General features: G+C 33.6%; 1 protein-coding gene across 3 annotated transcripts; it reads left to right on the forward strand.

Moving 5' to 3' along the window:
• Window positions 1–2617: 2617 nt before the first annotated feature.
• Window positions 2618–22074, forward strand: LOC125050633 (neuroendocrine convertase 1-like). Of its 3 annotated transcripts, none has more exons than XM_047650594.1 (14): window positions 2618–2899; window positions 13780–13875; window positions 14212–14394; window positions 15148–15294; window positions 17452–17553; window positions 17626–17743; window positions 19212–19410; window positions 19480–19612; window positions 19847–19947; window positions 20022–20114; window positions 20184–20303; window positions 20505–20656; window positions 21262–21395; window positions 21507–22074. In XM_047650594.1, exons 1-14 carry the CDS (start codon window positions 2693–2695, stop codon window positions 21741–21743), a joined length of 2022 nt encoding a protein of 673 aa, XP_047506550.1. In that variant the 5' UTR covers window positions 2618–2692; the 3' UTR covers window positions 21744–22074. The 3 variants fall into 3 exon arrangements, with proteins under 3 accessions (XP_047506550.1, XP_047506551.1, XP_047506552.1); XM_047650595.1 differs by having other exon boundaries at window positions 19492–19612; XM_047650596.1 differs by lacking the exon at window positions 21262–21395 and having other exon boundaries at window positions 21507–21606.
• The last annotated feature ends 673 nt before the right edge of the window (window positions 22075–22747 follow it).

Below are 22747 nucleotides of genomic sequence, written 5' to 3' on the forward strand. Positions count from 1 at the left end.
TTATTATTTAAGAATTAATTGTTTTATTTAATTTAACAACGACATGGGATATATTATACTATTATATTTTAATTAAAAATTTATCTATTTATTTATTTATAATGTTAACATGTGTGCTAAGCTTAAGGAGTAAGCCAATCGGACAGTGACGGCATGTGGGAAATCTTCCAGAGATTCTGTGAAGCCGTCATGCACCAAAAGGAAGAGGCGGAAAGGGCCAGGGAGGATGATCCTGCAGCCCACCCGCGTCGCCGTAGGAGACCACAGCGCCGCCGTTGCACCGTGCAACCCCGTGTGTAATCCTGGGCACGCAGTTGCTCCAGCGGGGGAACAGGGGTTCATGCGTCGAAAAGAAGGGATGCTAACGCATCCCTGCAAGCATCGTGCCCGACCTCCCCCAGCTTTATAAACAGGGTGAATTGGCCGATGTGAAAGGCCCTTGCTGTGCCAAGGTCCATTCCACATCATTCGTGGCCGTAGAGGACCGTGATACTAACGGCTGATCGCGTGGCTGGATGCGGACAAGGCTACGCTGTTACCGAGTAATGCCCCGGGCGATTGCTGGTGGCGCCGTGGGGTTTTAGTGGGTATGCACTGTTGTGCGAGTCCCACATAACCCTTACCCACCAAGGTCAACCGTGCCGCGGGAGGGTATGCGTAACGCATTTCCCCACAAAAAAAAAAAAAAAAAAAAAAAAGGAGTAAGCCAATGGTGTGCGTATGGGGGCTTAGTACCTACTGCGTAAATTTATGATTAAATCAACCATTTTGTGGTCAGTAGGTTCTTGTATAAAACAAAAACTAACATACATACACACATACGTAAGTAAAAATTACAAAAACAAAATGGAAATGGGAATAAAAAAATACTGTACCAGGGGTGCATAAGTTAAAAAGCCATCGCATTGTATTTTTATGGCAAGAGTTATTTTAGCTTAATGTACGCAGTAAAAATATCCTACTAATAGGTATATTATATGAATAAAAATAATATAGCATTCGACTTACGACGACATACGAAATATACAAACTAATGTTTTTACATTATTTTTTTTAATTTACAACAGCTAAACATTCATTAAGTCTTTGTTAAGAATAACAACTATGAGATCGTGGTTATTTAATTACTAAAAATAAATTATTCATTACAAGCACTTCTCTGTTCCATATAAAGGATTGCTTCATTAAGTTTAAAGGGCCTATTGCTCTTAGCTAATAGAATATTTTTGATGATTCACCCAGATGATAGACTTGACTTCACTTGAGAGCCCTGCGATTCTGTAACTCACTTTTCGTTACAGAATCCCAAGGCTGTAACAATTAAGTTTTTTTAAATATTAAATGTCGTTTATTTAAGGTTTTAGTTAAGTTTTCTTATTTTTGTCTATTAATGTACTTATGTTTTGTTTATCAATGTAATCTGTTTTTGCTTTGTATATTGTCTAAGTGTTTTCTTTTATAATATGGATATGTGTTAGTTGTAAGATACTTTATTGATTAATTTATATTACTTATAAATAAATATATAGCATTATTTAAAATAACTTCGCATCAGGATTTTGTCTCATTCTCCTTGATAATTTTACTTTATAAGCAAGTAGATCTTCTATACCTGGCACACGGCGAATTTTGGGTCTTACCAAAGATTCAGAGAATTCAGATTCAAACTATGATTTCCAAAGCCAATATCGTAAAACCATTAGATACGCGGGAGGCATTTGACCTCACTTGACTAGTAACACTTTATTTTTGTTTACCGTATGAGAATAGGTTTCAGCCGGGTTCCGAACCCAGGGCTGAAGAGGGTCGCCTTACTTAGCTGCTAATTACTAATTTTAGGCTCAAAAAATCCGCCCTTACAGTTGAATTTACGAAATAGACCTATAGGCAAAAGACCTTGAATAATCACAATTCTCTCCGTTTTTAGAGAGTTTTATGTGGCCTATGTTAATGTATATAAACCACGTCACTTCTAAAACCAGTACTCAATGCCCTATTACATTCGATTTGTTTACTGAGTGGCTCACGGCCATGCTCTACTGACATATTACTTACATTCAGCAACATTACCAAATCTTTGCTATAAATAACATAATGGCGGCATGTCGGAAGCGTATTAAAAACTGTAGCGTATATATTTTTCATCGGGATGTGATGTTTACATATACATATAATGAAAATACTTTTTATTTTGATACTTTTAATAGATTAGTAGCGACATCTCTTATTTGTTATAGTTAACAATACGGTTGTAGAGCAATGTCAGGAGTAAAATAGCGGCCAATTTAGTTCGCGAGAAATACAATAGATGTCGTGAATATTAAAAGTCTCACAAATTTAATTCTAGTTCTTGGTTCAAATTTAAAAAAATGTGTGCTTAAGTGTGTGTGTATTAAGTATTTGTTTTTTTCTTGTAAATATGCATACCCGTATAAAAAATTCGAATGAATAAATTCAAAGAATGATAAGATAAATCAGTTCGTTCGTCAGTAGAGGTATTACATATTATGTATATATAATTCCTGACAATTACAGTTAAAATATTTCAGCGGATAAAAAGAGGTTCGTAGCGATACCTATTTTTCGTAGCAAGCTTCAGCTACGCGCCATTCAGACAACACGCTTGATCGAGTCCGCCGGTTCCCTTTACTCAAAGAAACTTTCCAACTTACGGAGTATTTTTATAAAACCAATGCTAGTAGAATGCATGCTAATAAACACGTTTATATCTATGACGGCGAGTTATGACTGGGCACCAGGATCCCATAACTATCATGGAGTCCATAACGGGTTTAATAGTATCAAGGATTACATAGATGAATGGACGGTGGAGGTTCCCGGTGGCGAAGAAGTGGCACAGCTGGTCGCTCTCGAGTTGGGATACGAGTACGACGGGCCGGTAAGGATCCTTTCATTTATCATGCCCTAGTGATTTCTTAATTAAATAATTAATAACTGTTAATTAAGTAACATAACTAACCAATTAACATTAATTACCGACAATTAAATAATAAAGCTTATTTATTAAGGTTCAATTTTATTGTTTAACGATATATACGATGTATTATATTTTTATTATAATTAATAATCTGTATTCTGTAATCCAATTAAAAAAAATAGCAGAACTAATTAACTTTGTTAGAAAATTAGGTTTGTGCTTTTAATTTAAAAAGGTTTTTCGAATGTAATTGGAGCTTTAAGTCTAATTTGGAATTTAGTAAGAGAAAATTAATTAACTTAGAGATATAATATTTCTTATATATATCAATGAAGCTTTTAAATTTTCTACATTTATTTTAAAAGCAACTATAAAAAAGAATGAAAGGCCACACACAAGTTTGTACACACATTCAGAAGTCATGTGCTCAAAACATTAATTATAAACATATGTCAATAGTCAGATATATCTCTTGGTCACTTTATATTCGTTTATATATCGACATGACTATGTTAAGAATTATTATAAAATATGTATTTATTTAAAATAGAGCAAAACTAATGTGATTATATATTCTTATTGAATTCATATTCATGGACATATATGACAATCATAATATAGATTGTCTGCTTGATAAATGTAAGGATTACATTCAGAAATAAGGCTTTGATCGCGCATCCTAAGTCTGGTGAAGTAGTAACAACTTAATAATTTTGGACCAACTTTCAAAGATTACGTTGTAATTCATGTGTTGGAGATACGCGAAAATAAAATGCGACATACGATTTGCTAAATTTACTGGTGATGCATTGAGCAGCTGTCTTTTTTACTGGAAAACCCTGAACAAGGTTTACATTTCGACGTATATTACATTTTATGTAATAGAAGCAAACGGGCAGGAGGCTCATCTGATGATATGTGATACCGCCCGCCCTAACATTGCCAGAAGGCTCGCAAATGCGTTGCCGGACTTTTAAGAATTGTTACGATCTTTTCTTGAAGTCGAATTGGTTCGGTAATACTCCAGTGAGCAGCTGGTTCCACGTGATGGTACGCGGCAAATACTGTCTTAAGAAACGCTCTGTTGTGTTTATACAGTCTCACTACTTCAAGAAACGATGAAAGATTGTAAGGAATTGTAGAATTTACTTTATAGATAAATATGCTAGGGTAATAGAATTCGCTTAACGTTCGTTTCCATGAGGCAAAGTAACCTTACAGACTATGCCAATACTATAATGTCGATAATATATAAACATATATTAAACACATAATATACACAATATCGCTACTGTGAATTCACTCTGCGAACATTTGAACTTGTCGATAGTGTCGAAGACAGCATTCAGTAGGCGCAACGTCTTTGAAAAAGGGGATAAATATCAAAATATAAAAATATGTTTATTATGCACGTCATTAAATTTGAATCGGTAGACATCCCTACTCATCGGCAGAGAAGACAGACGATGTAGGCCGAGGGAAAAAGCCGGCGTAAAAAACAAATAGCAAATCATCAAACAACACTTATTTTTTAAACAAATATCGCAAATTAATTAGAAATAGCCTGTCTAGCACTAGTCCCAGGCTCTTTTATCAACTAGATAATCGTTAACTTTATAGTAAGCCTTTTTACACAGCGTTTCTTTGCGGGCAAAGGCAGAATAAAAGAGCCTTTGGGATTTTATTAAAGAAAAGTTTCCCTTTTCCAAAAATTAATTTCTAACTTTAGATAGTCTAGTATATCCTTATATATATCTCCTTGCAAGGGTTCATAGTCATCCACCTCTTGGAGATTGACAGGAGTATTCCAGATCGTCTGCAAAAAGAAGCCATCTAGCATGACTAACCTCTGGTAAATCATTCACCATTATTGCAAACTGAAATGGCCCTAAATTTAAATATAGAATTCCTATAAATAAAAATTAAAAAGATATTATTGCCGGTTTAATTTACTTTATAATATTTATTTTATGTACCTACCTAGAGTTAACTGAACTGAAATAATTAATTGTGTTTGACGTAAAAGCTTTTAGATAACAATGATAAGAGTAATACAAAAATATTGGAACACTCGACATTGTGACGGCATTTGCTTTGAATTCAACAATACCACTTGAGAATATTGACAAGCTATCAATATTTCGGCTCTAATGAAACTGATTTTGGACGATATTTCTAAACTTCTGACACGTAACGGACACATTGTGATTTGAAACCCAAAAAAAAGTGCGTGTTACAAACTACACATGTCAGAAGTGAAACTTCTTTGGCAAACTAATTTTTAACTCTTGTTCATATTTATACAAATCTAAAACTTTAGATTTCCGAGACTTAGAGGGAGGGAAAAAGGAAGATAGATATGTTAGGAATTCAATGAATTTAATTGTCATTGAAATATTAAGTGTCGAAAATTAATACAAATTATTTTAAAAATTTTTTTATTTATTCTAGAGTAAGAACACGTGGCAATTACAATTCGTCATTTGAGATTTCAATAAATTATTTTGCATAAAATATAAAATACCTAATATTTCAAATTTAAAAATAGAATTTCTATAAAGTAATTCGCCCTTCTGACTGTCTCTCAATCGGTCTCAATCGCTCTCTCCCTTTTCTTCGACAAAAACGCTGCACATCTTCGTGACGTTTCATCCGTAAAAATTTTACCCTCATGCGCCTAAAGAAGTTTCACTTCGAGTAACACGGCACAGTTTCCTCCACCCCAACCTGTCTTGGGAATGCTTCAGCGCCTAGACAAGTGTACAGGCCTTAGTTTGATCGGTCCTATTCTAAATACTGGAGGTTGCGTTCTAAGTTCTAACCAAAGCGACAAAGCATTTTTGTTTGTAACTCATAGAAAATATCTAAAATTAAGACTTTATCATACTGTAAAGAGAAGGCCGGAGGGCCGATCAACAATTTATTCAAAAATCAGAGATTTTACTAGAAAATTTTACTGTAGCTTTTAGGAGTCAGGGCGTCCAAATCTAAATAGACGGCCAAACTCGCCCCTACATTTTTATTTTATTTTATTTTATTTTACAATTTTAGGGAAACTTACAGCTAAAAAAGGTTCAATAATATACAATTAACATGATGACGGCCAATTATCAGTTTCCACACTTACACATTATCACATCATTACACACCAACGCTCAAAAAAAACTCTCAAGGCTATATTAAAAACTAAATCTCAAAGTATCGGTCACAAAGGGCTTTCTTCGTTGCAGTAACACTTGTGCAAAACAAATCCAAATTAAGCTCCCGACATGACACATTAAAAGAACGACATGCTCGCAATAGGTAAGAATTTTTTCTGTATGTAGTTCTTGCTATGGGGACGTACAATAAATTTGGTCCGCGCAGAAACAATGATGGTGCGTACAGGCCCACCCTAGATAACAGTTCTGGCAACTCAGCCGCACCATTAAATAAATCTATCATCAATTTATCATTAATAAACATCATCCGACTTGAACTGAAGGTTCGGCGTATTCGACTAACTCGATAGGGCTTTTAATTTCTCAACAACACAATCGCACCTTGATTTCGAAACCGTTATTAAACAAAAGAACTAAATGTTACAGGAGAAAGAATTTACGATTTTTGCATCATTATTTACCTCTTTATAAAAAAGTGAGTAACTTATAAGAGATATTTTTGAGATTATTTGTTAAATGCTCGGCTTCTTTTTAAGGTGTGCAGTCATATAGTTTAATATTTTCTATGATTACTTTTTTATAGTAACTTTAACTTTTATAGTAACACTTTTGCAATAATCAATATTTCAATTATGTAAAGTTTGTTTAAAAACAACGTTATATTCAAAATTTAGTAAATTAAGCATTAATGTTCAGTTGACTAAATTAAAAAACACACTTTATCTATATTTATATATTATATAAGTATATAATTTACATGAATGTCAAAATCTGCCTGCCGTAGGGAAAATAGTCACACTTTTTTTATAAACTTTAAAGTCGATTCCGTAAGTGATTCCAAAGGTAGGTGTCATTGGTATAGTAACGGTTTCGCTAATAATCTACAAATGAATTATATTTGACAATAACTACGTAGGTACCAAATTTAATAAAAAATTGAATTAGGAAAAGCAGTCTTTTTAAAATTTGTGTAGGTCGTTGTCTAAAAATAAATTATGTCCAACGCCCAATTGACAGACAGTAATGGTGACTAATGTTAGGAATTAGTTGAACGATTTGTTTCAATTCGACGCTACATTTACACTATGGCAATTATAGAGATTTCTTTGCGTCCCCGACGCAAAAAGAGCCGTTTCAAAATGAAATTTCAGTAAGTAATTGAAGATTCCGAATAATTAAATGAGTTTTCCTTAATTAGTTATTTTAAAATTAATTCCAATCACTGAAGACAAATTAATTAATATTAAACCGAACGAAATTTTTTTTAAATGACATTTGTGTACCAGGCCAACATAGAGGTGTTACAATTCTGAAAATCTTCTTTTCTTCTTCATTTGGTTGTTCTAGTACGTTCCCGACTTTAAAAACACCTTTGATATTGATAAATCTTTCGAATAATGTAATTGTTTATTTTCTACAATAACGCGGCAGTAACAACGGCTATAATTGTATCAATGTCTTGATCCCACGCCTTTATAAAAGAAATAGAAGTCAGCCCTAACTAGGTTTGCGTCAAGTTTAACTAACGTTACCCGTCCCGTGCGTAGCAACTGTAATTTCCTTAACTCGTGTTAAAAGTACCAAAGACAAACATGGCGTTAGCACATATGAATTGAACAGGGGTGCAAACGGGCAGGAGGCTCATCTAATGTTAATTGATACTGCCGCTCATGGACATTCTCAATGATAGAGAGCTCGCGAGAGTGTTTTAGGAATTGGTACGCTCTTTTTTTGAAGGACCTTAAGTCGAATTGGTTCGGAAATACTTCAGTGGGTAGCTGGTTCCACATAGTGGTGGTGCGCGGCAAAAACTGCCTTTAATACATATATTTCATAGATCTTTCATTAAAGCATAATGGTATATCGAAAGATAATTTATAAATTAATTTAATTTCTTTATTTTACACTTCGTTGCAAAAATTCGTAATGATAATAATTATCAAACAAAATATTCCATTTTTAGATTTTTATTGAAACCCGAATGATTAATCTCCTTTTTTATTAATGCCAATTTACAATGTCAATTTTATAACATCTAACTTACTTCAGCTTCCAAGGTTTTTCCATAGATGGCAGTGTTTGTGGCATAGTTTTCATACATTTCCCCTGTAAAATAAATTTTCAGGCAGCAGTCGGCACTAACGACTGAAACAGCGTCGATTGTACTAGGATATCAGGAAATATATGGAGATTTTTTTCAGTGTTTCAGTGTAACATGTGAAACACGCGAGCATGAAAAAATAGAAACACATGTGCGCTGTGTTCACGCACATTGGTAAGAAATGTGTCTTCCTGTTGGAATCCTTACTCACTGTTCAAATAAAAACAAACTCAATTAAATTGTTTTTCTTCTAATAATATAACTAATCTCTTCTCTTATCATAATAAGCACTTAAAAGATTAAATGTTCAATAAAATATATAATCCTTATGAAAACAAATCTTTTAAAGCAAAGAAGGCAAATGCGTATCTAAAATATTTTATCCATTTTATACTTACGTATGTTGATTACCTAAATACAACATATTGACCAAAATAACACTTTTAAATTTTAAGAAATAGTATTATAAACTTATTATTGTTTTTACGATTTAGATAGAAAAACAAGACTTTTTGTACTACGCTAGAGGGGCGGCTTCAAAATAATATGCATAGCCCAACCCTTTCGCTCCCCCTAACGTTACGCACATGTGTAGTCATCTCTTCACCGCGTATATGATCCTGGTACATACGTGTCTCGGGAAACTCACATGACACCGACATGACGTGCTTACGACACACACGGTACTTACTCCGCCTTTATCACACGTGGCCCGTAAGGTCACACACATGAAACATCTTTCTCACATAAGTGATTCCACGACCGTTATTCACTTCGTTTTATGAATAGCAAAATAAAATTCTCTCTTAATAAAGTAAAATAAAAAGTGTATTTACATTATTTATTTTGATTGTGATAGGTAATTTAGGTAATTTATATTCACTTAATTATGTTTAACAATGCCGCTTGTAGTAGTGAGCAATGCGGTCAGAAATTAGAACGCAAGTGTGTTTGGTGACGTATGTATACAACATACACATTAATGTAATAAAAAGTTATGTATGTACGAACATGTGGTCTCTCACGAATCATGTGAGTCACACACGCGCCATTTCTGAATGTTATCTTGGTGCTTATGCTGCCTTAGTATTAACGTGTGGCAAGAACATCATATGACGACATCCATTTTGACGATCTTGGCATGAGAGGTGACGACGACAAACAAGCCACCCAGTGGAGTGACATGCCGACAATAAATATAATTGATTCCAATATTCCAATAATTGGAATATTGGAATCATTATAATTATTGTATCACTTTATTTTATTTATTAAGTAAGTACATAAATATTATACTCTACAGTAGTAATGTAGTGTGTTTTTCTATGACAAATACTCAAATCTATTTATGATAAATTATAATAAATTTTACTTGAAACTGGCATAAAGTTAAAAAAAAAACTTTTGCCATAATATTGAAAAAAATATATAATAAATATATTAATTATATGACAATAAAATTAAATAAAATAATATTAATATTTCATACATAAGTTAATCAGCTCGGCTAGCTTTAAAAAAAATTAAATCCCTTATTTATATTTTTTTTTTTTTCTTCACTTAGTTAATATTTTAAGTTAATCTTGAAAGTAAATTAAACTTATATTACTTTAATTTACTTTCCTTTGTCTTAAAATAATTACAATATTAAAATTTGATTAGGCTGCATGCATTTTTAAAGTGCATTGTGATTTAAGTTTCACTTCAGTAATAATTTGTTCATAGTAAACGGTCGGACGGGTTAGCCAATCAAGCTTCATTAAATACGACATCGACCAGACGGAACGGTAACAAAAATAGAAGGGAGTTAAAAAAAGTCCAACCCACATTGTCTAGGGCGCCACCTACATCCCATTGTTTTACTCGTCAAACACTAGGAACAAAGAAGGGAGTAGGAGCTATCAGTGTACCGCAAACGGGGCTGAAAATTGGGCTCCCAAATTCGTCGTCTCTTGCATACGTGAGAGTCCTTTTTACACGCTTTATATTAGCTTCACCTGTATGTATGTATGTATGTATGTAACCGACTCCTTCGGACTCGATTTTGACCCACTTTAAACGGACAGATTTAATTCAAACTTTATACACTTACAAAGAATCAGCGACAATATAATAATTTCATAGGTTTATCTCGAAAAAGCAATGAAATTTTTTTTAACCCTTAATTCGACAGATAGTTTTTTAAAAAGAATTTGTAAAAAATTTACTGATTTCGATTCTTAGCTTGTTGGGAACACGCGAAAAAATTCCTGAAAAAATCTACCTATTTCAGTTTCCTGAAAAACTTAGGTCCACTATACTGGACATTATCATGTTTATAAGAAACTAATGCACTCCAACCGCGTGCAGTATACTTCCCATTGTCAAAGAGAAAGAATGAAAGAAACAAGTGATTCCGTAGGAAAATAGTCATTATATTTTAGCAAATCAGTCTCATAGTTACATTGCTTACGCTTAAAACACTAATAGGAACTCCAAAAACTTATAAGTATGAATAACTCACTTATGTTTTGAACATAATAATGAAGTATCTATAAAATATTCATAACAATCAACATTTTACTTATTAAAAAATAATCAGCGCTCTTGTTTTAAAAAAAATATCAAAAAGATCAATGTAGCTTAAACTATACCAACTATCACTTGTTTTTGGTTGCCCTGTGAAGTGAATTGTGAAAATTATAAAAGCAATTTCGTTTGGTCACTAAGCACAACCTCTGCTTGCATTTGGAACAATGTATGTTCGTTTTATTGTGCTTACAGAACTTGCAACGTCCATATGTCGTATACTCAGGCCAGTGGTGGTAGCCATCATATCGCACAGAAACTGGGGGCCTTGGTGCACTTGGGTTTTGGATCAGCGCTTTTTTCGGCAAAGGGCTTGGTGGTTCCATCTCAATTGATCTTCTATTTTGCCTCAATTCAATTGCCAACCTCTGTCTAAACTTTTTCAGGCTCATGTTTTTTTGGCTATTCATGTTGCATTTTCTCCTGTAAAGTAGCCAAGCATTGTTAACCGCTATATCTAACATTTGCCCAAAGATGTTCATATACCAACGACGGCTCTTGAAAGATGTTCGATACAGAGCTATCAACATGTCGCACAAGTCAACGCCTCCCATATGTTGATTGTAATGTCGAACTAACTGCGGACACGTGACACCAAGTTTCTTTTTCTGTTCTTTGCTCCATCTCTTGATTTCGTGAACTGGGTAAGCATCTGCATAAGAACAGGCCAAAGTTACGACTTTATTGTCGTACCATTTGACAATAGCTATCTTTCTGTCGTTGTCTACAACTTGGCTAAATGAACCTCTTCCTCTTTTCTTAAGTTCTTTGTCACTTAGTCGGTTTTGCCTTATGGTTCCGAGGCTGAAAATCCCCCTGTGTTCACGTAGATACCAGATCAAGTCGAGCGTTGTGAAATAGTTATCGAAATAAACAGCACATCCTGGAGTATGAATTGTCTTGCAAAGGGCTAATACCATTTTTGCACCCAGTGTCATCTGCTCTTCTTCCGCGCTAAAATCAATATAACGGAAAGTGTCATCTGTAAACCAATAGTCAAGTTAAGACGGCATTTTCACTATACCCATTATAAGAAGAATCATGAGAAAGTCTTTCAACTCGTCGATAGTTAATTGTATACATTTGCCAGTTCTTTGGGTTGAATAAAAGTTCGTTTTATCGACGATATCGACGAGTATATCTAGGGAGAAGAACCGATAAAAAAAATCCAACGGAGAGTCGGTATCCGGTAAATCAAATACAAAGTCGTTTGATGGAATGTCAGCCTTGTGTCTGAATTGTCCTTTCTTCCATTTGTAGCTCACTATGAGCGTTTTCTTTGTCTTTTTAGCCCGGACATTAGGTTCTGGTCGTACTGGTAGTTTCTTTTTACGCCTGGTTGTCCTTGATGTTGATGCACTAGCAATAGGCGAAACATTTGGTGACGGAATCGACAATAATGAAGCCAAACTTGGTAAAGCATTATAATTTACTTCACCAGTTGGTGGTAGAACATTGTTAATAATAGGAGTCAACGGAGGTCGCTCATGGATCAAGTTGTCTTCGGCTTCTAACGACGGGTTGTTCTCGCTGCCACTGATGCTCGGACGGTCCTCTGTTTGAAGATTTTCGTTTACTGTCTCCATGACAGTATCACTATCAACGTAAGTCTCGTCAATGTCAATTGAAACATTGTCGTGTGCATCATTTTCGGAGCTGTCTAATATATTCATGTTTTGTATGTATGAGTCGATGGAAGGGCAGGGTGAGGACGACAACTCCTCAGTTCTATGCACTGCAATTTCCTCTTCATTTTCAGGTTCAGAACCACTATCTATATCCGAAGGAGCTCTCTAATCTAATCTCTAATTGATGTCCTCTCGACTTGAAGCTCTGAAAAAATGAAGAATAGGAAACTTTAAACATTTTGTTTTCAGATCCCTGAAAATATCATTACATGAAACATCGATAGTTAATATTCTACTAAGACGGCAACGGGAATAATACTAGACATACGATATTGTATTTAGTTTTCTACTACATCGACAAGGGGAAGAATACTGGACATAGTATTTAGCAGTTACTTTACTAGTAATTTGATGACGGGAAGTATACTGGACACACAAGTTGTGAGCGTCGTAAAAACTAAACAAAACTCAATAAGACAATCAAAACAATGTGAGTAGCTCTCCGGGTATGTTATCTTTAGTTTTCAATAATATTGCCAGGAAATAAGCCGCAACATAATAAATAAAATGCAACATACCGAAAGCCCACGCAGGGCGTCCTTCCTTCCCATCATCTCACTGGTTACTGCTCGCGGCCCCTCGATGCACACGCGTTGCTGATTTTTGACAACGTAGCTAGATAATTCTAGGTGCAATTACAGCATCTAAAGCTTAGATATATGGTCTATTTTTTTATGTAGATTTTTTTTTATTCAAAGGGAAGTATACTGTACGGCGTCGAATTAAGGGTTAAGTCCACAAAGCAATACGATTAAATTGAGACAACACGTATTGCTGCTAGGACTAAAAAGTGAAAAATAAATATAGTTTAAAAAAAACTATTAAACACGCTTTTAAAGCACATCAAACTAAAAAGTGAAAAATAATTCCTAATTTAGGCTGAAAATGGTAATGAACAAAAAATACTGGTATTATTGTGAAAAAGCGTGGGGCGCTCTGTGCCATATTTTTCGTCTATCGAGCAACTTATTTATTTATTATAATTGTTCTGTATTTCTGTATACTAGTAACGAAGTGTTAATAAATAAATATGTAACTATCTTATTAATAATAAATAACTATCTTATGCTAAAATTATTTAAAACACATGACAAAACGTGACAAAATAATATTTTATCATATTAACAAAAACATACCTAACAAGCGGCAGTATCTTCTATGTTGGTAAAAACATTTTTACATTAATACGAATATAGAAAACAAAAAAATTTTAATTTACATAAATACCCAAAAGATTTTTCTTATATTAGAATATAACAACAATTTCATTATATGTTTTCCAGTTGAGTTTTAATAAAATAGTATATGTATTTCGATTTACAGGTCCTAGGATTCCCGGACTTGTACGGGTTTAGAGTACATAATAAAAACCGTCGCACCCCAAGTGAACACACAGGCATACTTGCCAGCGACGAAAGGGTGAGTTGCACTACCTTAAACCCATGGGAGCCTGGTAGTAATGACTTTCGAAACACGTGGTGCTTTCGAATGATTCACATCGGGCACTGCGGAACGGGTCATTGACCTAGATTTTCCTCAAAGTGCTAAACAACATAACAAAAACTAAATGAAACTGTAACTGATTTCGAATTATTTCAATTTTATTTGCAAAAAAAATGTCTATTGTGAAATGACATGAGTAATTATTAATTTGTCTTAATGTCAAATTACTCAGATTATAAACTTCCAATATCAAAAGTTTTACAGCCAAACTAATTCGTATACAAAGCTCATCTTTTAACTTTATTATTTTAGATACGATGGGCAGAGCAGCTTTTTAGTAAAATGCGCGCCAAACGTTACCCTATGGTTGTCTCAGGAGAGGAAGAACTTCTAAGAGTAAAAAGGATAGATACACCAAGCAATGCAAGTGAAAGAGATAAACGTAGTATCAGAAATTTATTCAATGATGAACTCTGGGGCTACGAATGGTATTTAGTAAGTATTACACTTCAACACGAGAGAGCGCTGTAAACAAAATAGTAATAAGTACAAATTAAAAAATGATGAATATTAAATGAAAAATTTAGAAACATTAATGAAGGATTTGTGATCGATAAACGGATAAGATATTTGCGACATTTTATGTCAAATATTTGCCGCCATATTTACCGACCGATGGGTAGACCGACCTAAAGTTACATAATATGTCAGAAGTGTTCTTTGGCAAACTCATTTTTAAGTCTTGTTCATATTTAAAATCTCAAACTTTAGATTTCCGAGACGTAGAGCCCCCTCTACGTCTCGGAAATCTAAAGTTTGAAGTTTGGGGATAAAACGGATGATAATATTATGTTAGGAATTTAATTGTCGTTAAAATATTAAAAGTGGCGAAAATTAATACAAATTAGAAATTTAATTTATTTATTCGATATTTTGCATAAAATATAAAATACTAATATTTCATAAATTCTCTTTATGAAATTTTAATTTTAAAAATAGAATTTCTATAAGGTCCTGTCGTCCTTCTCGCTCTCTCTCAATCGGTCTCAATCGCTCTCTCCCTTTTCTGCGACAAAAACCGCCGCACATCTTCGTGACGCTATGATTATTAATTATTCATCCGTAAAAAGTTTACCCTCATGCACCTTAAGAAGTTTCACTTCAAAAAACGCGCTACGTTCTCTTTCTTTACTACTTATCTGTATCTCATTACTAAAAAGTAAAAATATTTATTTTATTGAATTGCAGCAAGATACGCGAACCAATGATATTCTCCCTCGTTTGGATCTCAATGTGCTGCCGGTGTATACAAGGGGATTCAACGGGCAAGGAGTTCGCATCTCCATACTTGACGATGGAATTGAGCACAACCACACAGACCTTAGGGATAATTACGTAAGATACACATAATATATACAATATACAGAAACGTAAATATCGAAAATCTTTAACATTTTCATAACGGATATATTCCTAAATCAACTTTGTAGGCAAATAGGTACTATGTATATTAAAATTGAAGTAATAATAAACATTTATTCTGAAATCGACCCCAAATAACGCACGTATTAAGTACTACGCCATAGATGCCGTTTATGACCAGGATTTTTTTTTATAATACCTAAATGAAATTGTAAATCATACTTGTCATTTAAATTTGAAAAATGTCTTCGAAGTATGTACCTGGATATAGGAAATGTTCGACATAAATACAATAATAACATGAATTTTAACTACCACACATTCAGCCCTACCAAATAATTTCCATTGATAATAATGGCAAGTATACTTAAACTTTGCTTCAACATAAAAATAATACATACATACATAAATTATCCCTCAATATAATATAACTAGCCGTTTCGCGCCCGCTTTGCTGGACGAATTAAAATAAATTTTATTTATTATTCTTCTTTTTAACTTCCCGCTAAGAAAATTGAAATATTTCGAAAATCGAGTTTTTAACAGATGTTGACGTTTTGCGGTTCTAGGAAGCCTCTTTTGTTTTTATTAGCGGGAAAAAATTTCATAAAAGTAAAACAGAAATAAAAAAATGAAGAAAGTTCAATGAATGAACGTTGGAATTTAATAAATAAATAGCCATAAACCATCTAGGAAAAATTTCGCATCGAATGGTGATAGTTTCATGTCGATACGATCAGTGGTTTAAGCGTGAAAGAGCCTCAAACGAACACTAGTTTCTTTTTATATATGTATATAGATATGTGGCGCCACAATTAAAACTTCGCCTAGTAAGTTATGTTATCCTAGTGAGTACAGTGAAGTTCGAGGTGATTTTGGCGTAACTGCAAAAAAAAAAGTGTTGAAAGAGGTTGGCCGTTGGAATTTGAAACAGTTTTAAGTTAGTCATTTTTCTCAATCAATCTCGTTTTGATTTCTTAATCATAAAAACAATTATGTCTTAGATGATTCATTAAAAGTGCAATAAATAAATATATAAACTGGATAAAATATTCACCCTACTATATTTATAAATTATAATTTACCTTTAGCTATATAGACCTATTCTAATTTCTCTATCTACCAGAATTATTAATACTACTTACTAGATGGCGCTAGTAGTTAAAAGTGGTTCAATAAGGATAATATCAACTTACAAGTTACACGTTATGACTTATGTTATCCTTATACTTTTAGTAAATTTATCGACTTCCAATGTCGGCGGCGGCACTAAAAATGTTTTTTTGCTTTCGCGATTAAAAAAAACACTTGGAATTATTTAATCTCGGGATAGATATTCTGTGCTTGTTCTTTCTTTTCTTTCTAAAAAATGTTATAACAATTCTGTGTTTGTCCATAAGAGTTCCCACATAGATATCGAACAGATTGACTTAATTGGCTATTTATCATTATCTGTTTTTTACCTGTTAAATAAATAAACATAAAAATATATCAGAAACTTAGAGATTCTAAGAGAAAAAATTACTCTACACGTTTGCTGGTTTCGTGACTGACCTTTTTTATACTTTTCGTATCCTAGTAACTTCGCGGCCGATGCGTCGTTCACGATGCGGCGAGATGGTTTTTATTTTTAAATAATATTTTTTTTTGAAAGAAAATCTAAATAATCAAAAAAATAGTTTGTTTGTTTGTTTAACACATGCTTTGAGTTTCTACATTTAACACGTGTTTTCATTTTGTTTTCATTATACACAAGTGCGAATTTTATATTATGTGCGTAATCAGAAGTGATTTAAATTGAATATTTAAATCAATACTAATTAATATTAGAAAATAATAATAAATATAAATATGTATATTAATAAATATTTATTTATTTAATTTTTCAAATGTAAACTGAACTTTATTGACTATAATGACTACTTTTAAAGTCTTTGATTATTTAATTGTACTTAATTATTTGCATGCAATCAAAAACTATTTTTAATAATGCCAAAGAAGTACATATAACTTCTTACGCGCGTACATAAGTACACACACCCTTTTTTTTATTCATTAAGTTCAACAATGCACACTTAAGTACGTCAAGGCTAACTTACACATAAATTAAGTATTTTTTCTGATTTTCAGGATAAAGAGATTAGCTGGGACTGCAATGATCACGACTCCGATCCATTTCCAAGACCGGACCGGCAAAATAGTAACTCGCATGGAACCAGATGTGCTGGAGAAGTAACTTTTAATTGGATCCATTTTATTAAAAAAGAGGTTTTGTAGAATTGTGAAAAATTGATTTATTTACAGATCGCAATGACTGCTAACAACGAAAAATGTGGTGTAGGCGTGGCATGGGGAGCGAAGGTGGGTGGAATCAGAATGCTCGATGGACGAATAACTGACCGTGTTGAAGGAGAGGCCTTGGGTAAGCAAAACATTTAGGTCATTGTTGAAAATTATATTTTTTTACATTTATGCAAACTTAGTATACGCGATTGCTGATTTAAAGTGAATCGAATCGTTTGGGCTTCTGAATCGACCGTAATGTGAGGGGATCAGTAATTCTCAAAGCATCGATCGACTAATAATTATTTTATTAGCTGTACCCTGCGGTTTCACTTACATTACACGGGACATATCGCAAACGCTCGCGTTTGCCTAGGTCATTTGTTTGTCGTTGTTAAAAAACAAGGAAATCATGAAATATTTTAAAGAGTTAAAAGGAAACGACTTTTACCGTTACTCAGCAACGGATCCTCTCAATAAGGAATCATTTTTCCTGTCTTTTCAAAATGCTCTTCTAAGGTAGTGCCTAAACAAACACGTCTGCTGTATATCTATATCTATATATGTATATAAAAGAAAGTCGTGTTTGTTACAACACTTATAACTCGAGAACGGCTGGACCAATTGCCATCGTTTTTGATTTGTTGGATTTGTTTCCGTCCCGAATAGCAGAATAAGCAATAAAATATCAGATAAGTTGTCGAATAATAATAAATTAATTAATTAATTTTACGAATGCAAAAACCATATGGTGCCATCTGTTGATCAAACTACGCATCATTTTTCGTCGAATTCGTGTCAGTTCAAGAAATTCCGATTTTGAGGTCCGATCTTGCATAACCATGCTTTGATCCTGATCAAAAGATGTTGGATATCAGAAAGTGCTTAACATGCAGTATCGCCATATTGACGCTAGAGAGAAGATGCCTAATGTGTAAAACTGCCATTCTTCTTTCGCAATGGCAAGCAATAAAACATTTCTGTATTTGCAAAAAAGTTGTATTAATGTAATACTTAACATTAATGAAATCCTAAAATAAGTTAAAATAAAGTAACAACGATATTATAAGGTTGTAGGGCGGAACGAAGTTAGCCAGGTCAGCTAGTGTATGTATAAACTGTTATTGAAGATATAATTCTCATTTCCTTGTAGTTATAGGTTCCTAGTAATTCATCTGAATAATGACGTAACAGCATAAGAATCGCGAGGGCGCGGCAAAAGTAAAATAAAATTATTGCTTGCTATTTATTTATTTATTTTTCCTGTCCTCCCTCATGCACGGCTTGACGCAAATAGTGTGTCTTCTATGCCACAGTCAGTCCCTTGAGTGTCGTTATATAGAGTTTAAACTGTACTAGGAATTCATAAATTATTAAGAAAGTATCCTGATAAAAAACAATGAGCAAAAATTAAAAAAATGTTTTGTTTTTTTTACCGTCGCCGCAGCAACTGACTTATTACGTCATTCCTTATTAGGAACACATAAAGTACACAGTGGCTTCAATTCAGTTAAAGATTTTTAATTACGTTCTATCTCAATTTACCAAATAGAGTTTCAATACAGATTATGCAAAATCTTAAATTTACAGACTACTATTTTTTTAAGGATTTGCCTGGGATAAAGTTGATATCTATAGTGCTTCATGGGGTCCCAATGATGACGGTAAGACCGTTGAGGGGCCCGGTAAACTTGCCCTTGAAGCTTTTAAAAGAGGTGTGGAGCGTGGGCGGGGAGGAAAAGGAAATATTTATGTATGGGCTAATGGAAATGGCGGCGGACACAAGGATAATTGTAATTGTGACGGGTAAGCAGTATAGTAGTTACTGACAAAATAAATTTTAAGTATTTTATTTCCGCATCTAACTTTTTTTAGTTATTCTTCAAGCATCTACACGATATCAATAGGCAGCACCTCCCAACAGGGATTGTTTCCATGGTATGGCGAGACGTGCTCATCAACTCTTGCTACTGCATACTCTTCTGGTGCCTATAAAGATCAGAAAATTGTAAGTCTCTTCTCATTTTAACTTACAAAAAATATTTTTGGTTGCATTAAGTATGCACGCTATTTAACAGACGTCAGATTCCTATATCTCTAAAAGAAAGATATAGCAAAAATGTCAGTCAAAAATGACATCTATCTCCTTCAAGTGTTGTTCATATACACCTCATAACGCTATCCTTCTTTAACTGAGTAAAGTTGCTGAAGTTAAAACGAGATGGTTATATTTAATTTGTAGGTAACAACAGATACGAACGATTCATGCACACTTGGCCATACCGGCACATCGGCCGCTGCTCCACTAGCAGCTGGAATTATAGCTTTGGCACTCCAAGCGAAGTACGTTGTAAATTTATAGTGTTTTCCAGAGCTATACATGAGAAAGAATTTGCTTAGAAAAATGATTTTTTCAGTCTGAACTTAACATGGCGGGACATTCAACATATAATCGTCTGGACGTCTGAATATGCTCCATTATCCTCAAATTATGGATGGCAAACAAATGGGTTAGCATAAATATATATTAGAATATTTAAAAATGTATATATTTTATTGATGTTAGTATGTTGTTTTAGAATTGGATTACGTTTTAATGTTCGTTTTGGGTTTGGTCTTCTGAATGCGGACGCACTAGTAGCAACAGCTTTGAACTGGACGACAGTGCCAAAAAAGCAAATTTATGAACGAACTTCTGCGTAAGTATGATGTCCTAGTACTTTATACGTTTGTTACATCAGAGGCGTCTTTACCATGATTCTCGATTTATTTATTAATTAATAATAATTATTTATTTAATTCTACTACATACAGCGTCTGCGTCTCCCCATAAATTCGTTTTGAATTAATTAAAGTCTGCTTTGTTCTAAAGTTAGTCTGCTTTGTTTTAATTGTTTCAGACACTCATATGGTGAAATATCATCTAATAAACCTATAGAATTATTGATAGCCGTGGAATGTAGCGTGAAATATTTGGAACATGTTGAGCTGATTATTAACATACAATACACTAGACGGGGGGCTTTAGAAGTGTATTTAATTTCTCCAATTGGTAAGAAAAATACTTTATTAATTTAATCTTGAAGTCTGAGTAGTAACTAGTAAGTATGTTTGAATCAAGGGCGTCGCCAGTCAATTGTCAAGACGGGGCAGTAGAAGTAGATGATACGTTTCAAAATTCAAAACTCTATCTTTGTATAGATAGAACTTTCTATACCAGCGCCTGTATGTACTCTGTTACTTACTACTGTGTTACTCACAATATCCGTAGCGCCCATCCTATCCTTGGTTTTTAGATCTCATTATTGAGATCAGGGTTGGCTGTCGGTAACATTGGAAGTTACTGGGATCACATAAGTTTAGAGTAACATAACTATGACTCTAGGGGCTTGAGACAAAATCAACGCACTAACGCCAAACAAATTTGTATGTAAACGGTCACGTGACAAAGCGTGTGCTGTCATTCCCATACAAATTCGTTTAGCGTTTAGCGTTAGTGACCCACTTACGCCTGGCGCAAAGTGATTTTGTCTCAAGCTCCAGTATGCCCAAAACAGATTTGATATACGACATTCCATACTAAGGTGCTTGTCTCGACTCAATTAGGTTAGGGCGAGACAGAAAGTGTATTTTAACTTTTTTTAAACCATTTCACAGGTACCAAAGTGCAATTACTGAGCCCTCGACCTAAGGACGACTCTTATAAAGGTTTTGTGAATTGGCCCTTGACCTCTGTCGTAACATGGGGTGAAAATCCACATGGGGTCTGGAAGGTTATCGTTCACGATTCGGTAACAGCTTAAGATTTTACAAACTAACTGTTCTTTGTTACCTTGAGATCTCTGTTTTTTATCTGGGACATCGTAATTTATTCTTTATTTAAGACAATTTTTTGTTTACAGACAAATGAAAATAATGTGGGTAATGTGGGACCATTTCGCCTCATCATACACGGCACCGAGGAGATGCCCCATTATATGAAAAGCGGACCAAGAAAATACATACAATTTGCTAAAATTTTTGACGTAATCGATTCAAACGAAACACCAGGGCTACAGAAGTCTGCAGAAGATTACGGAATCGCTTATATGGACGAGGAACTGTATAGAAATCATCATAGTCGATATTTCTCTAACTAGTTAAAATATTCTTTTGTCTGAATATATGACACTGTAATTATCAAACCTAAATCAGATTAAATATACAAGCCAATATAAATTCTTTATTTACAAAAATACAACGCAAAAATTCAAGAACAAAGAATAACACAAAGCCAAACGGCTAATTGATAATAATTATTTGCATTAAATTATCGCTTGAATCATTAGTTATTTTTAACAATACAAGTTAGGTTCAGGGTCGAACCCTGATCTTGGCGAACACAATGCAACTTTACAACACAGAATTTTATGAATTTAACGCTTAGATTTAAGAGAATTGTTTTAAAAATATTGAAAATTTTTCGTTATAGACGTAATACTTACATTTCGTCATGATCGTAGAACAATGTCGGATTTGAAAAAAATCCCAAATCCACTTTTAATCATATTTGGATAATACATTGACTTAATATTACGGCTACATTAAAAATCCATGTGTTTTTTAAATTTCAAATTAATCAGTCTGTAAAGTGACGGATTTGATAGGTACGCTCATAGAAGCATGTTTCTAGAAAACTGTGTAATTTAATGTTATTATTTTTATTTTGTTTCAAACCCTTTTGTGCGCTTATGCCAATTTTCATAATTACAGAATAAGAATTAAAAAGGTTATGACAAAAAAACTAACATGATTATATTATTTTGAAATGGCTGCCCTGTAAAGTTTACTATTTGTCAGATCCGTCACTATTCGAAGACTATGACGATTTTATTGCTTTGTATGTTGGTATACTATTTACTTTTTTACCCATATTGTCTATGCTTGAAAATGAAATGCATTTTCGATGATTCCTACAAATAATTAATACGTTTATGTACTATTATTTTTTTAGAGCTTTGCTTACTTTTGCTGACGGGGGGGGGGGATAAATTGCTGTAAATCTGCTTACGTAATACGGCCCCGGGTATACAGTAATATAAAGTAAAGATACTAGCTAAAAGTCCTTCAAATAATAATTTATTTTATTATTTATATTATCACT

This window comes from Pieris napi, chromosome 6, assembly GCF_905475465.1.
Source record: "Pieris napi chromosome 6, ilPieNapi1.2, whole genome shotgun sequence".
NCBI classification, from domain to species: Eukaryota; Metazoa; Arthropoda; class Insecta; order Lepidoptera; family Pieridae; genus Pieris; species Pieris napi.